Source organism: Pristiophorus japonicus, chromosome 13 (assembly GCF_044704955.1).
Source record: "Pristiophorus japonicus isolate sPriJap1 chromosome 13, sPriJap1.hap1, whole genome shotgun sequence".
Lineage (NCBI taxonomy): Eukaryota > Metazoa > Chordata > Chondrichthyes > Pristiophoridae > Pristiophorus > Pristiophorus japonicus.
Window position 1 is genome coordinate 59,018,212 of NC_091989.1, and position 21,085 is coordinate 59,039,296.

Sequence of the window (21,085 nt, forward strand, 5' to 3'; positions counted from 1 at the left end):
GGAACTGCCGTCAGCACCCAAATGCAGTGTATGGGATTGCTGACCGCAGCTAAATGTACTGCACTGCTTTTGAATGTACTGTACACATTTTTATATGAATAAAGTATATTTTTTCAAAGTTGCCCCAGCCCGTCCTCAGATCGAAGAACTGAAGCAAATCAAGTCCAGCATCTCCATGGAAACCCGTTATGAGAGACGTCAGCCATCGCTGCCGCCCTCCTTCTGTCAGCAGCGGGAGCAGAGAGAAACCCAGCCTGACCTTGCCCCCCGCGCGCGCACACGCACACACACCACGGCGCCCCCACTACCTGCAGCACGGTGACTTGCGCTGCCCCGGCGCCAGTCAGCACAGCAAGAACCCACTCGAGCGCAGCGCGTACTCCCCCGCCTTCCACACCTGTGAGCAATCTGGACAAGGGCGAGGCCGCATTCCGCGCTTGCGCACACCCGCCTGTTTGTTGGATCCTCGGAGCAGATCAGAGCGCAAAACACTTCATTCGAGTCGCTGGATTATCCACAGCTCAGGCGAAGCAAATCTCTGCAAACTATCCTTTCTTCAGCAGCAACATGGTACACGGTGGTATGAAGTGCGTTAAGTACCTACTGTTCGGGTTTAATTTCCTGTTCTGGGTAAGTTTGGTCTCTATTTTTGGTTGTTGAGAAAGTAATGTTCAGACCGACTGCTCAAAGGAAAACAAAAAAAGAGTTTGGCTTGGATTTTGTGTAACCGTGTATAAAGGCATTGGTTGGTTTCTGCGTGGCAACCCGCTTTGCTTTTCTTAACAACTGGCGAATTCTAATCTCCAGAATTTGAAATTGGAAAGTTTATTTTTAAACCAATCTGAATTTGTGATTGTTCTCGACCTGCAGTGAGATGCAGCATTTTCACTAACTTTGCACAGCTCTGAATAACTTCCTGCTCTCACTTTACTAAGTTCCTAAAACAGTTTAACTTTTTGTGACTCTTTGTGAAGTGGAAAATAGTTCACGTTAGTCTGAGAAGTACTGGTATCTCCTTCGAATCTCTAGGTGAATGAGTGTTAAAGGCAAACATGGCTGTTACAATGATAGCGAGAGCATGTCCTCACAAGTTAGAAGAGTGTGGAAATACTTGTTTTATAGATGGAAGATTCTGGTTGGCTGATAAGTAAGAATGTTCTGCGAAATGCTCATTGGTCTATAAACTCTGACTTCATTAAGTAAACATGATTTATATAACAGTTGATTGCCAACGTTTCCTATTTGTATTTCAAATTGCTGTTGTGTACTTGGCTGATTTTTTAATAAAATGCACAGGTTGTTCAGCATGGCATTTCTGTAAAGTAACAACTATTGCTTGGCTAATGACTTAATTTTTCACTTCGGGTGTGCTATTTTCTGTCCCTCTGACATCTTCCAAAGGCATTGAGTCAATTCCAAATGTACACTGACAACATCCAGCTCGACCCCTCCACTGCCTTTCTGTTGTCGGACTCGAGCGTGGTCAATGCTTCGATGCTGGGGATGTTGGTCTGAGTGAGAGTACTGACGGCGCGTCTGTCCTGCCAAGCTTGATCAGCTCCGTTGAGCATGCCTGACATGAGACTCCCAAAGCAAGCGCTCTATGCGGAGCTTCGACATTGCAAGCCGAGCCCCAGGTGGGCAGAGGAAATGCTTCAAGGACACCCTCAAAGCCTCCTTGATAAAGTGCAACATCCCCACCGACTCCTGGGAATCCCTGGTCCACAACCAGCCAAAGTGGAGGAAGAGCATCCGGGAGGACTCTGAACACCTCGAGTCCCATCGCTGAGAACAATCAGAAACCAAGAGTAGACAGCGGAAGGAGCGTGTGTCAACCCAGGCTCCCTGACCACCCTTTCCTTCAACCACTGTCTGCCCTGCCTGTGACAGAGACTGTATGTCCCCTGAGAACTCACCTTTAGAGTGGAAGCTAGTCACCCTCGACTCTGAGGGACTGCCGATGATGATGATGTTGGACTGCTTGTTCAACATACAGTCTTGGATGAGCTGCAATTTCCTCCAGTTGAACATTTGGAAAACAGAAGCTATTGTGTTTGTACTCTGCTGCAAACTCCATTCCCTGGCCACTGTCTCTGGCTGAACCAGACTGCAACTTTGGCACCCTATTTGTCTCTGCGATGTACTTCTGACTCTCTCTCTAGTCCTCTCCATCACACAGACCACCTACTTCCACCTCTTGTAATATCACCCATCTCCAGCCCTGCCTCAGCTCATCTGCTGCTCAAACCCTATCCATGCTTTTGTTGCTTCCAGACTGACTATTCGAATGCTCTCCTGGCTGGCTTCTTGCCTTCCACCCTCCATAAAGTTGAGCTCATCCTAACCCACACCAAGTCCCATTCACCTATCAGCCTTGTGTACATTAGCTCCTGATCCATTAATGACTTGATTTTAAGATTCTCATCCTTGTGTTCAAATACCTCTGACTTCCTTCAGCCCTATAACCCTCCAAGAACTCTGTTCCTTCAACTCTAGCCTCTTGTGCATTCCCCACTCTGCCTCACTGGCAGCCAGGCCTTCAGCCATATAGGTCCTAATCTCTGGTATTCCTTCCCTAATCCTCTCCATCACACTCTGCTCCTTTAAGACACTCCTTAAAACTTAACCTATGACCAAGCATTTAGTGACCCCAACTAATTGCTGCCTTTGGCTCAGTATCAATTTCTGTCTGCGCTTCTGTGAAATGTCTTTGGACATTTTCTTATGTTAAAGCTTCTGTATTTTTTGTGTGTATTTGTGTTTGTTTGAGAAATATCTCTTCAAACCAAGGAAAGAGGGATGGTCAAATATCTGACCTTGACTGAAGTACCTTCACTCTAGTTCTTGAGATTTTCTTTAATCCAAATAGGGTGCAGTTTTTGGCATCGTATTTGTTTCTTTATAAATGCACCATGTAAATGGTAGTGCTTCATTGTATAACATTTTGACCAGTCCAACATTTTTTTTGGTTTGCATTTTGAACAAACTTGGTGCCTATTCAAAGAGTTGAGTCATGTATCGCAGTACTCTGTTTATTTAAAAAGAAAAAATGAGTCACCAAGGTTTGCACTGAAATTGATCGTTTTGAATATTAGTGCAATTATTTATTCATTATTTCAAAAAGTGCTATTTAATTAAATAGTAGACCATGGTGTTCCAGACAAATGTGGTGCAGAAGAGCCCAATTCTAGGGCGTTATTGTACGGTAACTACTTCCTCCCCAAAATGACAGTTTTTTTTTATGTTGGATAGAACTTGGAACTTTTTTTTCTCTAGCCCAAATGTCATAGTGTAATAGTGTGAATTAGCATCTCTGCACATTCTCAACCTTAAAATAACTGACCTTGAGGGGGTTTTTATGCACACAAAGGGTTTTTTTAAACAAGAAACTGGCATTGATTGATAATAATTCCAGCCCCTTTTTATGTTGGAAACTGCAGAGAATAGATTTTGTTAACCACGCAGATATTTAAACATTTTAGAGAAATATCAGAAGGTTGTGTGATTTGCATGTTTCTCCTCCTCCCTCACTGCACGTGCATTAGTCCCTAACTGACTGGGAAAGCAAAACAGAAACTTATCAGACATTTGAGGGAGGCTAATCGCACATAACCATAAATGAGCAATCCGTTATTTCCGTAAGTTAAAAGGGGACTTTTTAAAAACTGTTATTTTTAAGGAACAAATTGAGGTTGGATGAAACTCTTTTTTTTTTTTAAATTTAAAATAGAATACAGAAAATAGAGAAGTCACTATACCAGTACTGGAGGATGACCTGGTGATTAAAAACCAAAGGTGGCTGGAATGGAGTACTTAATGTATGCAACTTGACCAAAACTCTTGGGATCAGGTGTGACATCTAGTCGGCGAGGTGCAGCAGATACGTAAAGGAAGACAATTTGAGGCTGTTCCCGTCTTGCTTACTGTCTTTGTTTACTTATTTTAAAAAAGAAACTTGGTTCTAGCTATTCACTTTCAGAGTTGCCAAAGACATTCGGGCTCTGTAGCACCATTCTGTCTTGAACATGAGTTTTGTGCCCATTGACTGTCATGGGCTAGCATCCCAAAGGCTGGGACTTGGTATTCAATAAATTTGTGGGCTGACACCGGAAAATGATAGTGAAAGCTGCCAGATTGTCATAAAAATCCAACTGGTTCTCTAATAACCTGTGGTGTGGGGGAGGGGAAGGAACATGCCACTGCTACCTGGCTGCCCACACATGACTCCAGTTCAGCACTACATGGTTGACTCAACGCCCTCTAAAATGGCCTTGCATGCTACTCGGTTGTTTTTTTAAAAAAAATAATAAAGGTGGTCTGCCACCTATTCCGGACAACCAGCATGGGTAGTATATGCACCCTTGCCAGTGCTGCCCACATCCCAAGAACACTTTGTAAAAAGCAACTTTCTTGCAAATGGGTATTTATTTAAGTGTTACACTGTTCTTGTATCTTGCTGTGTCTTTTTGCTTCTGCATATCATTTCACTTGTAACTGAATCTGACCTAGTTTACCCAGTACACATTGATCTGACGGCATGTTATTTCTTGCCTTCTGAAGTGATAGAACAACTTTTTGGGCATCCCACATATTCTGCAGTCAGTTATTTACAACAATTAGGTGCTCATTTTTAAGTCCACATATGCTGACTGGAAGACACCTGAGAATAAAGATCTGGGTTTGGATTCATAATTCAATTTGCTTTCAGAAACTATAGGTTGGCTGCAAACAAGGAAAAAAGGAGGGGGAGAGAGAAGGAGCCTGAACTGCATTGTACTCTTTTTTTTTTTAATATATATGTGATCCATATGTCAAAGGGATTGAGAGATCATTTGTTACATTTTTTATCATTGCAATGTGAACACTTATTCTTAAATCCCCCAAATCTTGGAAGGTTTTAAAAAATTGTATCTTGCTGCCACACCTGTGATTGTATAGGTGATGGGACGTAGATTTAAAATAAGTGGTCAGAGGTTTAGAGGGGATTTGAGGAGAATTTTTTCACCCAGAGGGTGATGGGGGTCTGGAACACTGCCTGAAAGGGTGGTAGAGGCAGAAACCCTCATAGCATTTTAAAAAAATACTTGGATATGCACTTGAAGTGGATCAAGAGCTGGAAAGTGGGATTAGGCTGGATAACTTTGTCGGCTGGCACAGACACAATGGGCCGAATGGCCTCCTGTGCTGTAAATTTCTGATTCTAAAGGCTGCACTTGTATTGGTTTAGGATCAGTAGTTATAGATCGGGCTCGTGTTGGGTTACACCTTGTATGACTGCCTTGATTCCAATCATAAGAGACTTTAAAAAAACATTTTTAGTGAGGTTTTTGTAGGTGACAGCTGCTTTAATGTGTTTACTGCTGACTGGGTAGGTACCTAAATGTTGTCACGTGTGTTAATGTTCCTTCACATTAATGAGTGTTAATTGGTAAGTTCACATAGGCAACAGAAACACTTAACATTGATCACTGACTACGAGAAGAGAACCAAATTAATCATATATGATTGTACAGGTTGAACCTCTCTGGTCTGGAAACATCTGTGGTTTGGCATTAGTTTGCGAAACTGCTGCTTTCGGCCATCTTCTCCCAGGCCTGTAGATGGGCAAACTCCATCCCCAGGTATTTCAGCAATCATGCCATTTTATGTCTGGAAATAGTGGGCCTCATTAACAGACAGTTTCTCTGCTATTATCAGCAGTCACTTTTATAAAGAAAAGTACCCAAAGAGCAAAACGCAAGTGGACAGATACAAATGAAAGAATGTTAAAGTTAGCCGAGGAGAGTGGGGAGCAGCACTCTACAGGGACCTGTAAGCCTAGGCTGGGTGTATCGGTACCGTCATATACTGACCTCCCATGGTTCGGATAATTCTCTAGTTTGGCACCAGCCAGGTCCCGAGGGTGCCGGACCAGAGAGGTTCAACCTGCACTATCAATCCATCTTGCAAGCAATGTCCTCACAGATGGCCTTGTCCTGGAAAGGGGGGTAGATGACAGGAATTTCTGAGATGCCTTTGAATCCTCTTGCGAGTGATGGTTATATTTTATTTGATGCTCTTCTATTGAGTCAAATTTCCTAGCAGAACATGGAATAATGTAACTAGATTATTGAGTGAATTTCTACTTCACCAAACTAACTATTGGAAGCATTTCCTGAATACCCAATTTTTGTGTAAATTTTGCAATAAAATGCTAATCCAAGTTATGTGTCATCGTGGAGAACCTCAGGACCTCTGTTATTGCTTTGGAACCGGAGCTGTAAGTTTTTGCAATCTGGTAAAATCTGCTGTGCTTGCTATTGCTTCTATTAATATTACTTAATAAAGCTAGTAGTTTAGAGATTTAGATAAAGGACCAGCTGGAATGTTTTTCTGTCAGTTGGAGAGATGAGGAGAGTTGAAGGCAGCTGGTACTATGTACAATGAGCTTATCAGCAACATAAGGGGTTTATTGTTCAGACAAAGGCACACTGCCTCCAAGATCACCTCACATTTCAGTTTGCAGGAATTGTGGGCCTGCCTGTGGCAAATAGTCCATTTTACTAGGAATGAGGAGGGGTATCTGGAAGCCACCTGGATGATAGCACCCACTTTTGTAATGCTTGAATCATAGGAATATGAGAGTGCTCTGTGGTTTACCAATGCACGGAGCTCCACTTTCTGCTCTTCAATTTCAGTGAGAATGTGCTCACTCAACAATAAATATAGTTTAACTTTTTCATAAAATACCCTATTGAACATATTTTAAATCTGGTTTGACCAAATGGTGTCAAACCCAAATGGTCAGGAATCGCTCCTCATTCAGGACTGGAGTTATACCACTAGTGTTATAACATAACACTGTTACTATGAAATGGAAACCAGTTTACAGCAAACTAAAATACTCACTACCAGTAATATGAATGATCTATCCAAGCTAAAATTGTATATGGGTTAAATTAAAATTTGATCCTAATGGCCAATGATAGAACCAGTATCCTGCGATACCCAATGGTCGTGGAAGGCTTCAAGCATACGAGTGGACACCACGTGATCTCTTTCTAAGGTTATAGGTTGCAACCTTTGCTCTCCTTTTCTACTTTCTTTAGTCACTGACTGGCTAACTTGGCAAAGAATAGGGATCAAACTCTTCTGGTCTGTGGTACATCAGTGCAATCTGCTGTATTAACCTTTGGGGGAGCGGCGGGATGAATTTTTATGTTGTATTTCAATGATTGTGAACTTTTTTTTTAAAACCTTCCCTTGTCTCTCTTGATCTTTGTCCATTTGCATATTTCAACACTTTGGAGTAGTTTCAATTTAGTTTCTCAGTTGAAATTGCAGGACGGGCTATTGCTGTCCTCTCTACCAGGAAGCAGGAGTTAATTGGCACATATCCAAGTAACTTTGCCAACATAAGTGAGCTGATCTACCTTTCTAATAAATTGTATAAAATGGACGATCCCTGATAAATTAACCACAAAGACACTTATTTTAGTTTCTCTCGTAATGCCAAGTTGGACCTGTCGGTGTGTTGCACTTTCTGGAATGGTGATCTATGTTGCTACTCGGCTTATTTAAAATCTATAATCCAACTATTGTGGGATATTTTCCACTGTTAGTGTAAATATTTCCGATGCCTTTTATTGTGCTTTATTGAAGTCCCAAGTGACTTTACTGCTGTGGATATAAACCAATAAATGCTGCCTATAATTGAACATGTTGGAATTTATAAGTACTGGCAGATCTCCAATTTCAAGCCATTTAAAGCTGTTTACTAAATTTTGGGTCTGACTTTTTTTTGAAGCTCAGGATACAAAGGAAGATAGAAGGGGAGATGTTTTCCGTTACATGTAGGTTGGAGGTGTGTATTGTAATAGTTGAGGGAGATGATGTAGGTTTAGTGATAATGGAGTACTGAGAAATGAGGATTGGGAGATCTGGAATTGGGGACTGCAGTGTTTAGTGGAGGTCATGTTGGAGAAAGAGGTTTGTCTGATTGGTAGACTGGAGGATCTTGCGGACAGTGCAGGAACAAATGCTCAGCCTGATGAATAATTGTACATGCAAGAGCCCAAAAAGGAAAATATCAGAAGATATTAAGATGTGGGCAACAAGAGGTGTGATGGGAAGGAGGTCCAGTTGGGAGAGAGGCTTGATGAGACTAGGCTGATACAGTAGGTGGTGGAAGTGGCAGTAGGGAGGAAGGAGATCTGATTGGGTAGAAGGCCAGGAACAAGTCTGGAAATCTGGGCTGGAAGGGCAGGATGTGTGTTCGAATCAGCCGATTAGAGGTGAGGAGTACAGATTTGCTTATATTAGAATACATTTTGGGATAAATAAATATGACAAGCATGAATGAGAAGCATTGCAGGAAGTGCATGCGATGTGCAAAACCTTTAATGTTGGTGAGCTTTGATTGTATTCTCCAACTTTCCATGAGTAACACAATGTTCATAAGGCTAGAAGGATTATATCAATATAATAGTGAATGGTGGGTTAAATTGTAAAATAGTTTACATTTTACACACATGGAAATTATGTATCAATGAAGTTACTGTACATGAAAAGCTTGGAACTTTATAGGTTTAGTAATGAGGTTTGGTTAAAAGTTAATGTGAAATTGTAAATTATATTTATGGTACTTAATGGAAAATATTTCAAATGGTATAAAATATGTAAATATTTGTATTTAAGTTTTGCATGTTATAAGCACCATGTATTCTATGTGCCAGGTGATTTTGGTGGTAGATGGTGTGTAGTGCTCTCAATATTAAAATGGAGAATGACACACTATCTGCCTGTACAATATTAGCCCTTTATAGGAGAAACAGACAAGATTGTGTAGTCTTTTTGAGATCCGTAGTGTGGACTTTCCAGTTGAACCTGACTCCATGGTAAGAGCCTACTCAGTAATTGCATCTTTGGGATGTCTCCAGTGTATGTGATGGAGGGAAGGCCATGTTCTTCAGTGTTCCAGTGCTTGCCTGTGTGTGGGGAGCAACGTGTGTGATATGTCTTCTTGCTGTGGATGAGAGAGAGGGAATGCTGCTATTGCTAGTGTTTGAATTCTGCAATCTCGGCTTGAGTGACTTTTTCATGGAATCAAAGAAGATGAGAACATAATTGGGAGCAGTAGGCCATTCAGTAAGATCATGGCTGATCTTCTACCTCAGCTTCACTTTCCTGCCCGCTCCCCATATCGCTGGCCACCTGCTCATCAATGCTGGTATATGCATAAAAGGTTGTAATCTATTCTTTCTGATTGGAATTAATTTATTTATGTAAAACTGTACTACTCTGAGCTGTAAATTCAGGCTTCAGTGGGTAGGAGGAATAAATGTTTACAGAAATAATAGATTTTTTTAATAGGAAAATCTCTTACTATAAATTTTAAGTTAAGTCACACTCATCAGACTGAGTCAGGAGGATAGGCTGGGAGGCACATGTTAGAATCAGCTGATTGGGTAAATAGAATAAATTAGCTGTCGATCGAATTCCACTCGAGATTTGAGCACTTAATCACGGCTGAGACAGTGCAGTACCAAGGAATGCTGTAATGTGCTGTCTCTCAGATTAATCGTTAAACAGATGTCCCATCTGCCCCATCGAGTGGACATAAAAGATCCCGTGGCACTATTCAAGGAAGAGCAGGGGAGTCGTTCCAGTGTCTAGGCCAGGGGAAGTTGAAGGGTATGTTTGATAAGGGGTGAAGGCTTATTTATAAGTGTGGGTATAATGTTATGGTGGAAGACGTGCTGGTTCCAGAGGGTATGGAGTTGTGTTGGGGAGCCTGTTGCATGAGTATAAAGTTGGCTGTGTGATGGGTGGAAAGGGAAGGCTTGGCTGGCAGAAACCTGTAGGATTTAGTGGAATCACAAGAAGGAAAATATGCTGCAGAGAGGCTGCTAGCAGCATGTAGGAAACAGGAAATTGTAGTGGCTATGAAAGACAGAAAGCTAAGGAAATTGGTATGGAGGGAAGTTTAAAAAAATATATATGGGGAAGGAGTCCTGAGTTTGGGACCATGTGGAAAGGATCTGCAATCATTTAGGAGGGTAATCTTTAGATTGCAAAATGATGGAGAAGGCTGGCAGGGTGGTCTTGGGCTCTGGAAGCAACAAGAGCGGCAGAGATGATACTGGGATTTTGGAGTATTGGGGAGAGGTGTCCCAATCTTTGGGAAAAGATTGGAGTTCTGTGAGGGATGTGGTGCCCTGGTTGTGGAAATACTGGATCTTTTTATTGGGATGTGGGCAACACTAGCAAAGCCTGATTTTATTGCCCATTCCTAGTTGTACTCATAGTAGGCTATCTTGTTAGTGATTTATTTAGAGCCATGTGGCTTGGAGACCACCTCAGACCATATTAGGAATCAACTACATAGTGTGCAACTGGAGTTGTGTGTAGGCTTGACCATGTACGATTGACTGGTTTATTTTCCTGAAGGAGATTAAAACAATGCTCAACCATATTTATTGCATTCAGTTTCACAATTTGCCGTGGTGGAATTTGAACTTCTTGTCTCTGGGTTGCTATCCCATAATCACTACAGTTCATCTAGAAAGAATGGGTAGAAGGATCTTGGGATCTGGGTATATGAAAAGGTGTTCGGGTCTGGTAGCATTGAGGGGGATGGAGACTAGAAGCAATTTGATGTGACCTCCATCTGACCCCTTTTTTGGGTCCTTGGCTTGAACCCTATTGCTGCCACTATGATGTGAGCATTGGCCCAAAAAGTGAGGCTGTTGCCTAGTTCTGGCATTGGATTATGTGCACCACCATACACCATGGTGTACATGTATCTATGATTTGCACTACGGAAGCAAATAGCATGGAACATTTCTTAACCATACGTAGTAAACATTGAATTATGCTTGCACGTTGCTCTGCGGCGTTCCTTGCTGCATGGTTCAAACTCTGCCACTTGTGAGGATGGAGGGGGTTGATGAAAACATCCTGATGGAAGGCTGGGGTCATGACTGGGAAGAGAAGTGCAAAACCTGGAAACATTAGGGTCCCAGATATTTGGGAACATTGGGGAAGAGGTCTTGGGATCGGGGGGGCTGCGGTGAGGGTAGGTTGTCTCGTCTGCCAAAATTGGAAGGGTGGATCTGGGATGTTGCAGCATTGGAATTGGAATTGGAAATGGAGGGATTCTGTGATCTAACAGCATTGGACCTGGGATTGTGGGGGTGGGGTAAGGGGAAACAATCCTGGGCTGAGAAAGAATAGGGCCCTGTGGTATGAAGCATAAGGAGAATTTCAAGAGGCAGAGGCTGGAAACAGGGTGTGAGTTAATGTCTGGTTATGCGGAATGGGGAGGTGGGTGGGGGAAGAGAGGGAGGTGTTAGAAATGTCGTCAGGAATCCTGTTGTGGCATTCCTGGCCATCAGCTAGTTTTCCACATTTCAGTGAGCATAAAGCATGGAAGTACTCAGCTAGTCTTTTCTGACTGCATACAGCCCCTTTAGCATCAACTACAAACCCATAGGAAGCAAGAAAAAAATGTTAATCATGTAAATAACGGGTTGGGGATGGAATGGAAGATATAATGTATGGTTAATGGAATTAAAGTGTTTACTGTACAACACCCCTTTTAGGAATTCTTCATAATGCAAGTTCCTTGGATGACTTTGGGGAGGCGGGGTGGGGGGGAATCTATCCGTGCATTCCATTGTATGCTTTAGTCACTGGAATATTTAGATTCATTGTAAAATAAGTGTCTGATCTCTCAATTATTCTGGAATTTTAGAGATGCTCAATATAAATACTAAAATTTCTTCAAATTTACAATTTTTTTGGGCGGGGGTGGTCCACTTTTTCCCCTTATATTTTCTCCTGCTTCACAGTTAAAGTAGATTGAGTTTTTACAATTTTAATCCTTAGTTGCGTGATTACATTTTTCCCCTTACATTTTCTGTATTAAAGCAATGGGGCAAACCACTGTAGTGTCTAGATTGCGGAGGGACCCCAGTAAACATCTAGAACACTCCAGCTCCCAGAATACCTGTGAGCAATGGCACAGCAACAACAACTTGTATTTATATAGCACCTTTAACATAGTAAAACGTCCCAAGGCGCTTCTCAGCAGTGTTACAAGACAAAACAAATAAATTTGACTCTGTCACATAAGAAGAAATTACGGCAGATCACCAAAAGCTCGGTCAAAGAGGTAGGTTTTAAGGAGCGTCTTAAAGGAGAAAAGAGAGCTAGAGAGGCGGAGAGGTTTAGGGAGAGAGTTCCAGAGCTTGGATGGTTGAGCGATGATCTAGTGTAATAAAAAAAAAAAACTTATTTATGCTTTCTAATCTCCCTACCCACTTCCTCTCCTGCCCCACACCCAATGAACCAGCAATTTATTTTTACAGCAGCCTGCCTCCCAACAAAAAATGAGTTTGGAGTGGTGCAGATTAGAACCCAGTGAGAGATGATTAGTACTTGCACTGCAGAATGTAGGTTTTGGCAGTACATGTTCTTATGAAAAGCCCGCATAAAAACTCAGAACTGCAATGTGAGACATTCCGAATCTGGGTCTGAACATATACTCCCTTTCAATGCTATATTTCTAGTTTTAATTTGGGGCGGGGGAATGATGCAGTTTTTTTCCACACTTGTCATTTAATCGTCAAGTTCATTTTGTACTTAAATTCACCTCGCTGTCTGGGAGCAAATTTAAATCTCTTCTGTTTTCCAGAACACATTCTTGTTACTGACCATTACATAAGATTACAGATTGTTTCTGGACTTCTGGTAATACCTGTAGTTTAATTACTTGTATATTAGTCAATGGCAGTGTCAGCATGTAATCTCGTTGCTTTCCTAATGGGAATCCATTATCATTAGAGCTACATCATTATATCTAAATGTTGTAGTTTAAAGGCTCCCTATGTGCAATCAGTCATTTTTAGTTGGCTTTCCATCCATGATGTTGGCCTGTATTTGTGAGACAAAAGCAAAATACTACAGATGCTGGACATCTGAAATAAAGACTGAAAATGTTGGAAATAGCAGGTCAGGCAGCATCTGTGCAGAGAGAAACAGAGTTAACGTTTCAACTCGATGACATTTTGTCAGAACTGGAAAACGAGAGATGTAACTGATTTTAAGCAAATGCAGGGGCAGGGAAAGAACAAAAGTAAAGGTCTGTGAAAGGATGGCAGGAGAGATTAAAAGACAAAAGGGATGGTGGTGCAAGCCAAAAGGAGATGGTAATGGGACAAGTTAAGAAACAAAAGCTGAGTCTAAATATGGTGTAAATAGGAATGGCAGAATCAACAGTTGCCATGTGGAAAAATATGGGCAGAGATTATGGTCTGAAATTATTGAACTCGATGTTGAGTCCAAAAGGCTGTAAAGTGCCTAATTGAAAAATGAGGTGCTGTTCCTCAAGTTTACATTTTGGAACAGTGTAAGAGCCCGAGCTGGAGAGGTCAGAGTGGGAGTGGAGCGGAGAATTAAAGTTACAGGCGACCGGAAGCTCGGGGTCACGCTTACGGACTGATGAGAGTCTGTTGAAGTCATTGAATTCATTCGAGAAATGATCCATAATCTCTTTGTAAGATGGAAGCCACCGAAGAATCCATTTTGTTACTTTTGGTTTACTAAGCAAAGTGCAGAGTCACTTCCTTTTAAAGATAATTTTTCTATTTGTTTCTTTTGTCATTCACCAACCAGGGAAATTGGCTAGGAGAAATGTTAAACACATGACACCAGCCAGCTGAACGTCATAAATGGTTCAAAGCAAAAGTTTGGGCTAATATCTGTCCTTTTTTACTGGTGTTAACTTGTCTCTCTCTCTCTCTCGCGTGCTTAATTCAGTAATTATTCTTAAACAATGTTTTCAAAAAAAGAGAAAATATTCCAGATTTTGGATTCTCTTTTTACACGTGAAAATGAGGTGAAGTTGGGAAAAGTTTTGTAACTTTTTAAAATATACAGAGCAAGTCGGTCTGCAGTATTACTTGATGTAGCTGGTCAGGAAATATGTTTAAGCAATAGACAGAGTAATGCAGGGAAGTTTCATATCAATTGAAGTGTAGGTAACATCCAACTGTTAGAGGCCTGGTCCTAGCAAACCTAGCTGTATGTACTGTACAAGATATGGCACAATGGTTGTACTGCTGCTGATACTTGAGGCTTTTTTCTCTCTCGAATAATCCATACCATAAACCACAATAATGGTGCAAGGTCACCTTTGGCACTGAACCACACACAGGATCTTGAAGAGAAAAACTTACACTTCCAGCAGAATTTTGGATCGAAGGTGATGACGAGCTTTAGAAAACCACATTTCACAATTTAAATGTCTTTTGCTAGGCATCGTTGTTCAGAGATGATTAGATGAGGGACCTGAAGATTTCTGATGACTCTCCGAAACAAAAAGATTTAATCCGTAGCACTATTGTTTTATTACCTTCTTGGAAACCAGAATTATAATCCATCTACATTCTATCATAATTGTACTTGGAATTCTGTGCTTCATAGTTCTCGTGTTGCCAATTTAAGATGACAAGTGGATTTGTTCCAGTTTTGCATATGTTTTTGACAAATCTTGGGGGAGGAATGATCAGTTGTAAAGGAATGGTTTGACCAAGATGTCAAGAATTAGCCAAAAACTTTCTTGACTAGTCCCATTATGCTGGTGCATGTGTTACATTTCAAAGTTTGTATCTATATGAAATACAATCCGTATACTTCTTTTTTATGATGCAGTATTATATGTCTGATAAAGCTGGTCAGTTTTCGTATCCAAAGCAATTAATCTGTCTTCTCCCTATTTTGAGTAAAAGTTCTTTTTAAATTTCAACTATTTAAAATCTCAAAATCATCGAATGGTTACAGCATGGAAGAAGGCCATTCGACTTGTCGAGCCTGTGCCGGTGCTCTGCCAGAGCACCTCAGCTAATTCCACTCGCCCACCCTTTCCCTGTAGCTCTGAAAATTATTTTCTTTCAGGTACTTATTCAACTCCCTTTTGAAAGACGTGATCGAGTCTGCCTCCATCACCCTTTCAAGTAATGCATTCCAGATCCTAACCACTCACTGTGTAAAAGTATTTTCTTATGTCACCTTTGGTTCTTTAGCCAATCACCTTAAATCTGTGTCCTTTGGTTCTCGAATCTTCTGCCAGTGGGAACAGGTGTTCTCTATCTACTCTGTCTGGACCCCTCATGATTTTAAACACCTCTGTCAAATCTCCTCTCAACCTTCTCTGCTAAGGAAAACAACCCCAGTTTCTCCAGTCTGTCCACATAACTGAAGTCCCCCATCCCTGGAATCATTCTCGTAAATCTTTTCACATCCTTCCTAAAGTACAGTGCCCAGAATTGGACACACTATTCTAGTTGAGGCCAAACCAGTGTTTCACACAGGTGTTCATCATCATATCCATGCTCTTGTACGCTATACTTCTATTCATGAAGCCCAGGATCCCGTAAGCTTTTTTAACTGTTTTTCTCAATCTGCCCTGCCGCCTTCAACGATTTGTGCACATATAGCCCTAAATCTGTCTGTCCATGCACCCTCGTTAGGATTGTACCTTTTTCGTTTACATTTTCTCTCCTCCATTCTTTCTACCAAAATATATTACTTTGCACTTTTCTACATTAAATTTCATCTGCCACGTGTCCTCCCATTCCAGCAGCCTGTCTATAACCACATGAATCCTCTTTGCAATAGTAATTCTGCCAATAAGATGCCCTTGATCATTGAGCTCGGAATGCTTATTTAAAAAAGATTTCTCTTGCAGATAAAAATTGACAATTTAAAAAAGACAGATTTGCATTTATATAGCACTTTTCACGACCTCAGGACGTCCCAAAGCTCTTTTCAGTCGATGAAGCATTTTTGAAGTGTAGTCACTTGTAATGTAGGAAACATGGTAACTAATTTGCTCACGGTAAGCTCCCACAAACGGCAATGACCATATAATCTGTTTTGAAATGTATATATTGATCAGAGAGAATTTCCCTGCAGTACTTCGAAATAGTGCCATGTGATCTTTTAGGTACATGAGGGCAGGCGCCCTCTGTTTTTTAACGTCTCATCCAAAAGCTGTCACCACCTACAGTGCAGCGCTCCGTCAGTACTGCACTGAAGTGTCAGCCTGGATAATGGGCTAAAGTCTCTGGAATGGGGCTTGAGAGTGCTCCCAACTGAGCCATGGTTGATGCTGCTCACTGTTAAAACACTAATAGATCTCTAGTGTTCCTCATGGATAATAAGTTCGCTTAACAACCTGTTCTCCGCATTCACTAGGTTAGTTAAATAAATGAATGTCTCAAGTACTGCGCAGTTACCTAACTAAACCTGAGGACGTAACATGATGCGATTGCATAAACAAGTAATTGTGTATTGCTCCCTTGCAGTTACATTAACATTTGTATTGATCTCAACCACTTCTGGCATTCAGTAACTGGCGAAAGCATGGCTGAGCTTAAGAACTGGGCACAATGTGACCTAAAAATGGAATATCTGTACATTGTACAATACATGCCATTTATAAATAGGCCTTTTAAATATAATGCCTGTGGAAATGCATTATCTTGCATCCTTTTTGGCTTGCTATTCCTGATTCTAAGGAAAAATATAAGGCCAGTATTTTCTGCTTTTGTGGTTTCTCATCCACTAAAGTGAATGGATGAAAAATCATAAGCTGACACATGCAGAAATGGAAAACATTAACTAAATGTCTAAGATGGTGGAATTGTGTTTGAAAGTATGACTAGTCCAATAATATTTGATCTGTTTCTCTTGTCTCAGCTTGCAGGAACTGCAGTCCTGGCGATTGGATTATGGCTTCGCTTTGATCCAACAACAAAGGACATATTTGAAATTGAAAACCATCCTTCTACATTTTATATAGGTAAGATATCAAATCTTGGAGGGGGTGAAGAGGAGAGAAGAAGCGAGTTTATCTATATTGATTCCTAAAGTATGGCATATACTAGACACAAAACCATGGATCTTCCATTGGGTGCTATTCTATGCAACAAAAAAAAATTCAATTGCACTCAATTGTAACTCTCCCATTCGCAACTCACCCAAACTATACAAAGATGTAACCAGCATCATCTATAGTAAGCATGATATATCTGGCTTTATTTTCGAAAGCTTTGTGTAGATGACAACTCAAATGAGTGCATGGTGGTTTGAGTTTACACCTGTGTAATAATAATGTATGAGCTCATGTTGGAAAATTGGTTAGGTTAAAAAAGGTATGGTAGCCCCTTTCAGTCAGCTCTGACACACAAATTAAGTATTTCACTTATTTGCCTTTTAAGATTTTTCAGAATGGAAAGCACTCCTGTCATTCGCTCGGAAATAGCTTTACTTTACACTGGATTTACAAATGGGTTGCTACGGTTATGCTTAAATGGACAGCAGCTATTCAAAATGGGTTATACTATGTTCGACAGTAGAACCTGTTCAACTCGCCTATGTAGAATGGTTTATGATGTGTAATTAATAATATAGTATGTTATTTATAGTATCATTTAGTGCAGAACATTTTGCAGGAGAAAGAGGAACAACAAAGTCGGGGTTTATGTTGGAAACAATGACATAGATAGGAAAGGGTTTGAGGTCCCAACAGAGTTTCAGGAGCTAGGGAAGAAGCTAAAGATCAGGATCTCCAAGGTCGTAATCTCTGGATTACTCCCAGTGCCATGTGCTATTGAGTATAGGAGCAGTAAGATAAGACAGGTTAATGTGTGATAGAGAAATGGTGCAGGAGGGAGGGCTTCAAATTCCTGGGGCATTGGGACCAGTTCTGGTGCTGGAGGGACCTGAACAAGAGAGATGCGTTGGAACCAATGTCCTCACAGGGAGGTTAACTAGTACTGTGGGGGAGAGTTTAAACTCATTTGGCAGGGGGCGGGGCAGCAGGATGATGCATTAGATAAGATACAAGGTGCATAGAGGACTGGGAGAGACCCAACAACATTAGAATAAAGAAATGGGTGGGATCAGATGGGGCAAAATACGACTGTGACGTAAATGCATGGAGCATGGTAAATAAAGGTGGTGACCTGCAGGCACAAAGAGCCACATGGGATTATAATTTAGTGGCAATAACTGAGACCTGATTCTCTCAAGGGGTGAAATGGGCATTTGATATTCCTGGCTACAATCTATTCAGGAAAGCTAAGGAAGGAAAAAAAGGAGAGGGTTTGGTAATATTGATCAAAGATCTGTTGCAGCACTAGGATAAAATAATACATACTGTACAGAAACAGGCCATTCGGCCAACTAGTTCACGCTGGATGGGCTGATGTACTGATGGGTGGAAAGACAGAATCTATTTGGTTACAATTAAGGAACAATAGAGGAACTACTGGGTGTATACTATAGGTCACCGAATAGTGGGAAGGAGATAGAGGAACAAATTTGCATGCGAACTACATAGTAGTGATAATGGGGGCACCAATTATCCTAATATAGCCGAGAAAAATAACAGTGTAAAGGGCAAAGAGCAGGAGGAATTCCTGGAATGTTTACAAGAGAACTTTCTTGATCAGTATGTTTCTAGCCAAACAAGAAAGGAAGCAGTGCTGGATCTGGTTCTGGAGAATGAAATGGGACAAGAGGAGCATGTTTCAGTAGAAGAGCATTCATGAAAAACTGATCAAAATAGCATTAGGTTTCGAGTAGTTGGGGGAAAAGGACAAAGAAAAGTCCAGGGTGAAAATACTCAATTGGAATGAGTTGCAAAGAGATCTGGCTCAGGTGGATTGGAATCAAAAATTGCCAGGTAAAACAGTTAATGAGTCTTCAGGGGGAGGGGATAGTTCAGGTACAGACAAGGCACATTCCAATGAGTGAGGTGGGGGGGGAAGAGGGCATTCAAAGCTAGAGCTCCCTGGATGATTAAAGATATAGAGATTAAAATAAAACTGTAAAAGGAGGCCTATGATAAATGTTGGGTTCATAATTCAGTAGAGAGCCAAGCTGAATCCAAAAAGTACAGGGGAGAATTGACAAAGGGAGTAAGAGGGACAAAGAATATGAGAATAGATTAGTGGGTAACATTAAAGGAAACAGTCTTTTATAAACATATAAATAGTAAAAAGGTAGTCAAAGAATGGTGTTCCAATTGGGGACCAAAAAGGAGATCATCTTGTGGAGGGAAGAAGGCACCACTGAGGTACTAAATGAGTACATTGCATCTGTCTTCAGTAAAGAAGAGGATTCTGCCAGTGTCACTGTAAAGGAGGCAGTAATAGAGAATTTGGATAAAAATAAAGAATTTTTTTAAAAGGTTGGCAGCACAAAGTCAAAACGTCACTCAGTCTGAATGAGATGCACACTAGGTTGCTGAGGGAGGTAAGAGTGGCTCTGGCCTCAATCCTCCAATTCTCCTTCGATATGGGAGAGGGATATACCCGGCAACTACAGGCCAGTCAGTCTAACGTCGGTGGTGGGGAAACCTTAGAGACATTAATCCGAGAAAGTAATAATTGACACTTGGGAAAAATCTTGGTTAATAAATGATGGTCAGCATGGATTTGTTTCAGCCAAATTGTGTTTGACGAACTTGATTGAGTTCTTTGGTGACACAATGGTGAGGTTTGATGAGTGTAGTGTGGTTGATGTTCTATATATGGACTTTCAAAAGGTGTCTGATAAAGACTTATTAGTAAAATTGAAGCTCATGGGATTAAAGGGACAAGTGGCAGTGTGGATATGAAATTGGCCAAGGGACAGAAAGCAGAGAGTAGTGGTGAAAAGTTGTTTTTTCAGACTGGACGGAAGTGTGCAGTGTTGTCCCCCAGGGGTCGGTATTAGGGGGGGTACTGATATTTTTGATGTACGTTTATGACCTTAATTACCTTCATCCCTGGTACCATTCTTGTAAATCTCCTCTGCAACTGCTCTTGAAGCCTTGACATCCTTGGGTATATAGGGCATAATTTCAAAGTTTGCAGAAGACACAAAACTTGGCATTGTAGTAAACAGTGAGGATGATGGTAACAGACTTCAGGAGGACAGACTGACTGGTGAAGTGGGCAGATACCTAGCAAATAAAATTTAACGCCTAGAGGTGTGAAATTAATCATTTTGGTACAAAGAATGAAGAGGCAATATAAGCAAAATGGTACAAATTTTAAAGAGGGTGGTGAAATGGAGGTGGAAGCTGATTCAATAGTAACTTTCACAAGAGTATTGGTTAAATACTTGAATTGAAAACATTTGCAGGGCTATGGAAAAGAGCAGGACTAATTGTGATAGCTCTCTCAAAGCACCAACAGTCATGTTGGGCCAAATGGCAGCCTTCTGTGCTGTATCATTCTATGATTATATCAGAAAGCTACATGTGCAAGCTTCCACATATTTTGGGTGGAAATGCTGGGTGCTTGAAAATTTAATCTGGAGGCCAAATGGGTGCCCAAAGTCCATACCAGCTTTTCCTTTGTCGGTCGACCCTGATGCAACTGAAGTGAGTGGTGCTGCATGTTGTGAGGTGATGGCCTACTCAGTAGCACTAGGCCCTGGCTCTACTTGTGGAGCACTATAGGAACAAGGTTTACGATACTGTCCTTGATGAAGTCCTTTCACATCTATTTTTCAGCAGAATTGTGCTAGGCACTTGGTGAGTGAATAAGGTGAGAATAAAGAGCAGAAGGTTGTTTATACTAACTGAACAGACAGCAGGACTCCTAATTCCCCACCCTCTTTGTCAGTGGGTTCCATGCCTGGAATCTCCAGGGCTGTCTTCCTGTACGAGGTAGGAGGACATAAGTTGTGGGTTGCCCTGTGTGTAATAGTTCCCTTTTGTTGTTCAGTCTTCAGCAAACCAAGTTGAACATGGACACATTCAGATTGTTAAGAGGGCATACAGAGATGCACATGTCACCATTCCACATGTAAAGGGTGGGACTGTATTAAAGATTAGTGGCAGGCTTCCGATGACTAACCCCAGAAGTTCTGGCAGGGACAGCATACCAATTGATGGCTAGGGGATGTGATAATTACAAGGTACTCAACTCCCACCCGGCTAGAGACCTAACCATATACATTACTATGTCCATCCATTATGGCGCAGCATTAAGCCAGGCAAACAATGCTGAACCATGTTACGAAATCAGTAGAGTACAAGTCTAAT

At 41.2% G+C, this 21,085-nt stretch overlaps 1 protein-coding gene across 1 annotated transcript in view; it reads left to right on the forward strand.

Moving 5' to 3' along the window:
- Positions 1-287: 287 nt before the first annotated feature.
- Positions 288-21,085, forward strand: part of LOC139278590 (CD9 antigen-like) — a 42,443-nt gene continuing 21,645 nt past the window's right edge. The window contains exons 1-2 of the mRNA XM_070897529.1: positions 288-630; positions 16,744-16,846. Of these exons, the coding sequence (XP_070753630.1) occupies positions 568-630; positions 16,744-16,846 (166 nt within the window). The 5' untranslated portion in view covers positions 288-567. The remainder of the gene's footprint in view (positions 631-16,743; positions 16,847-21,085) is intronic.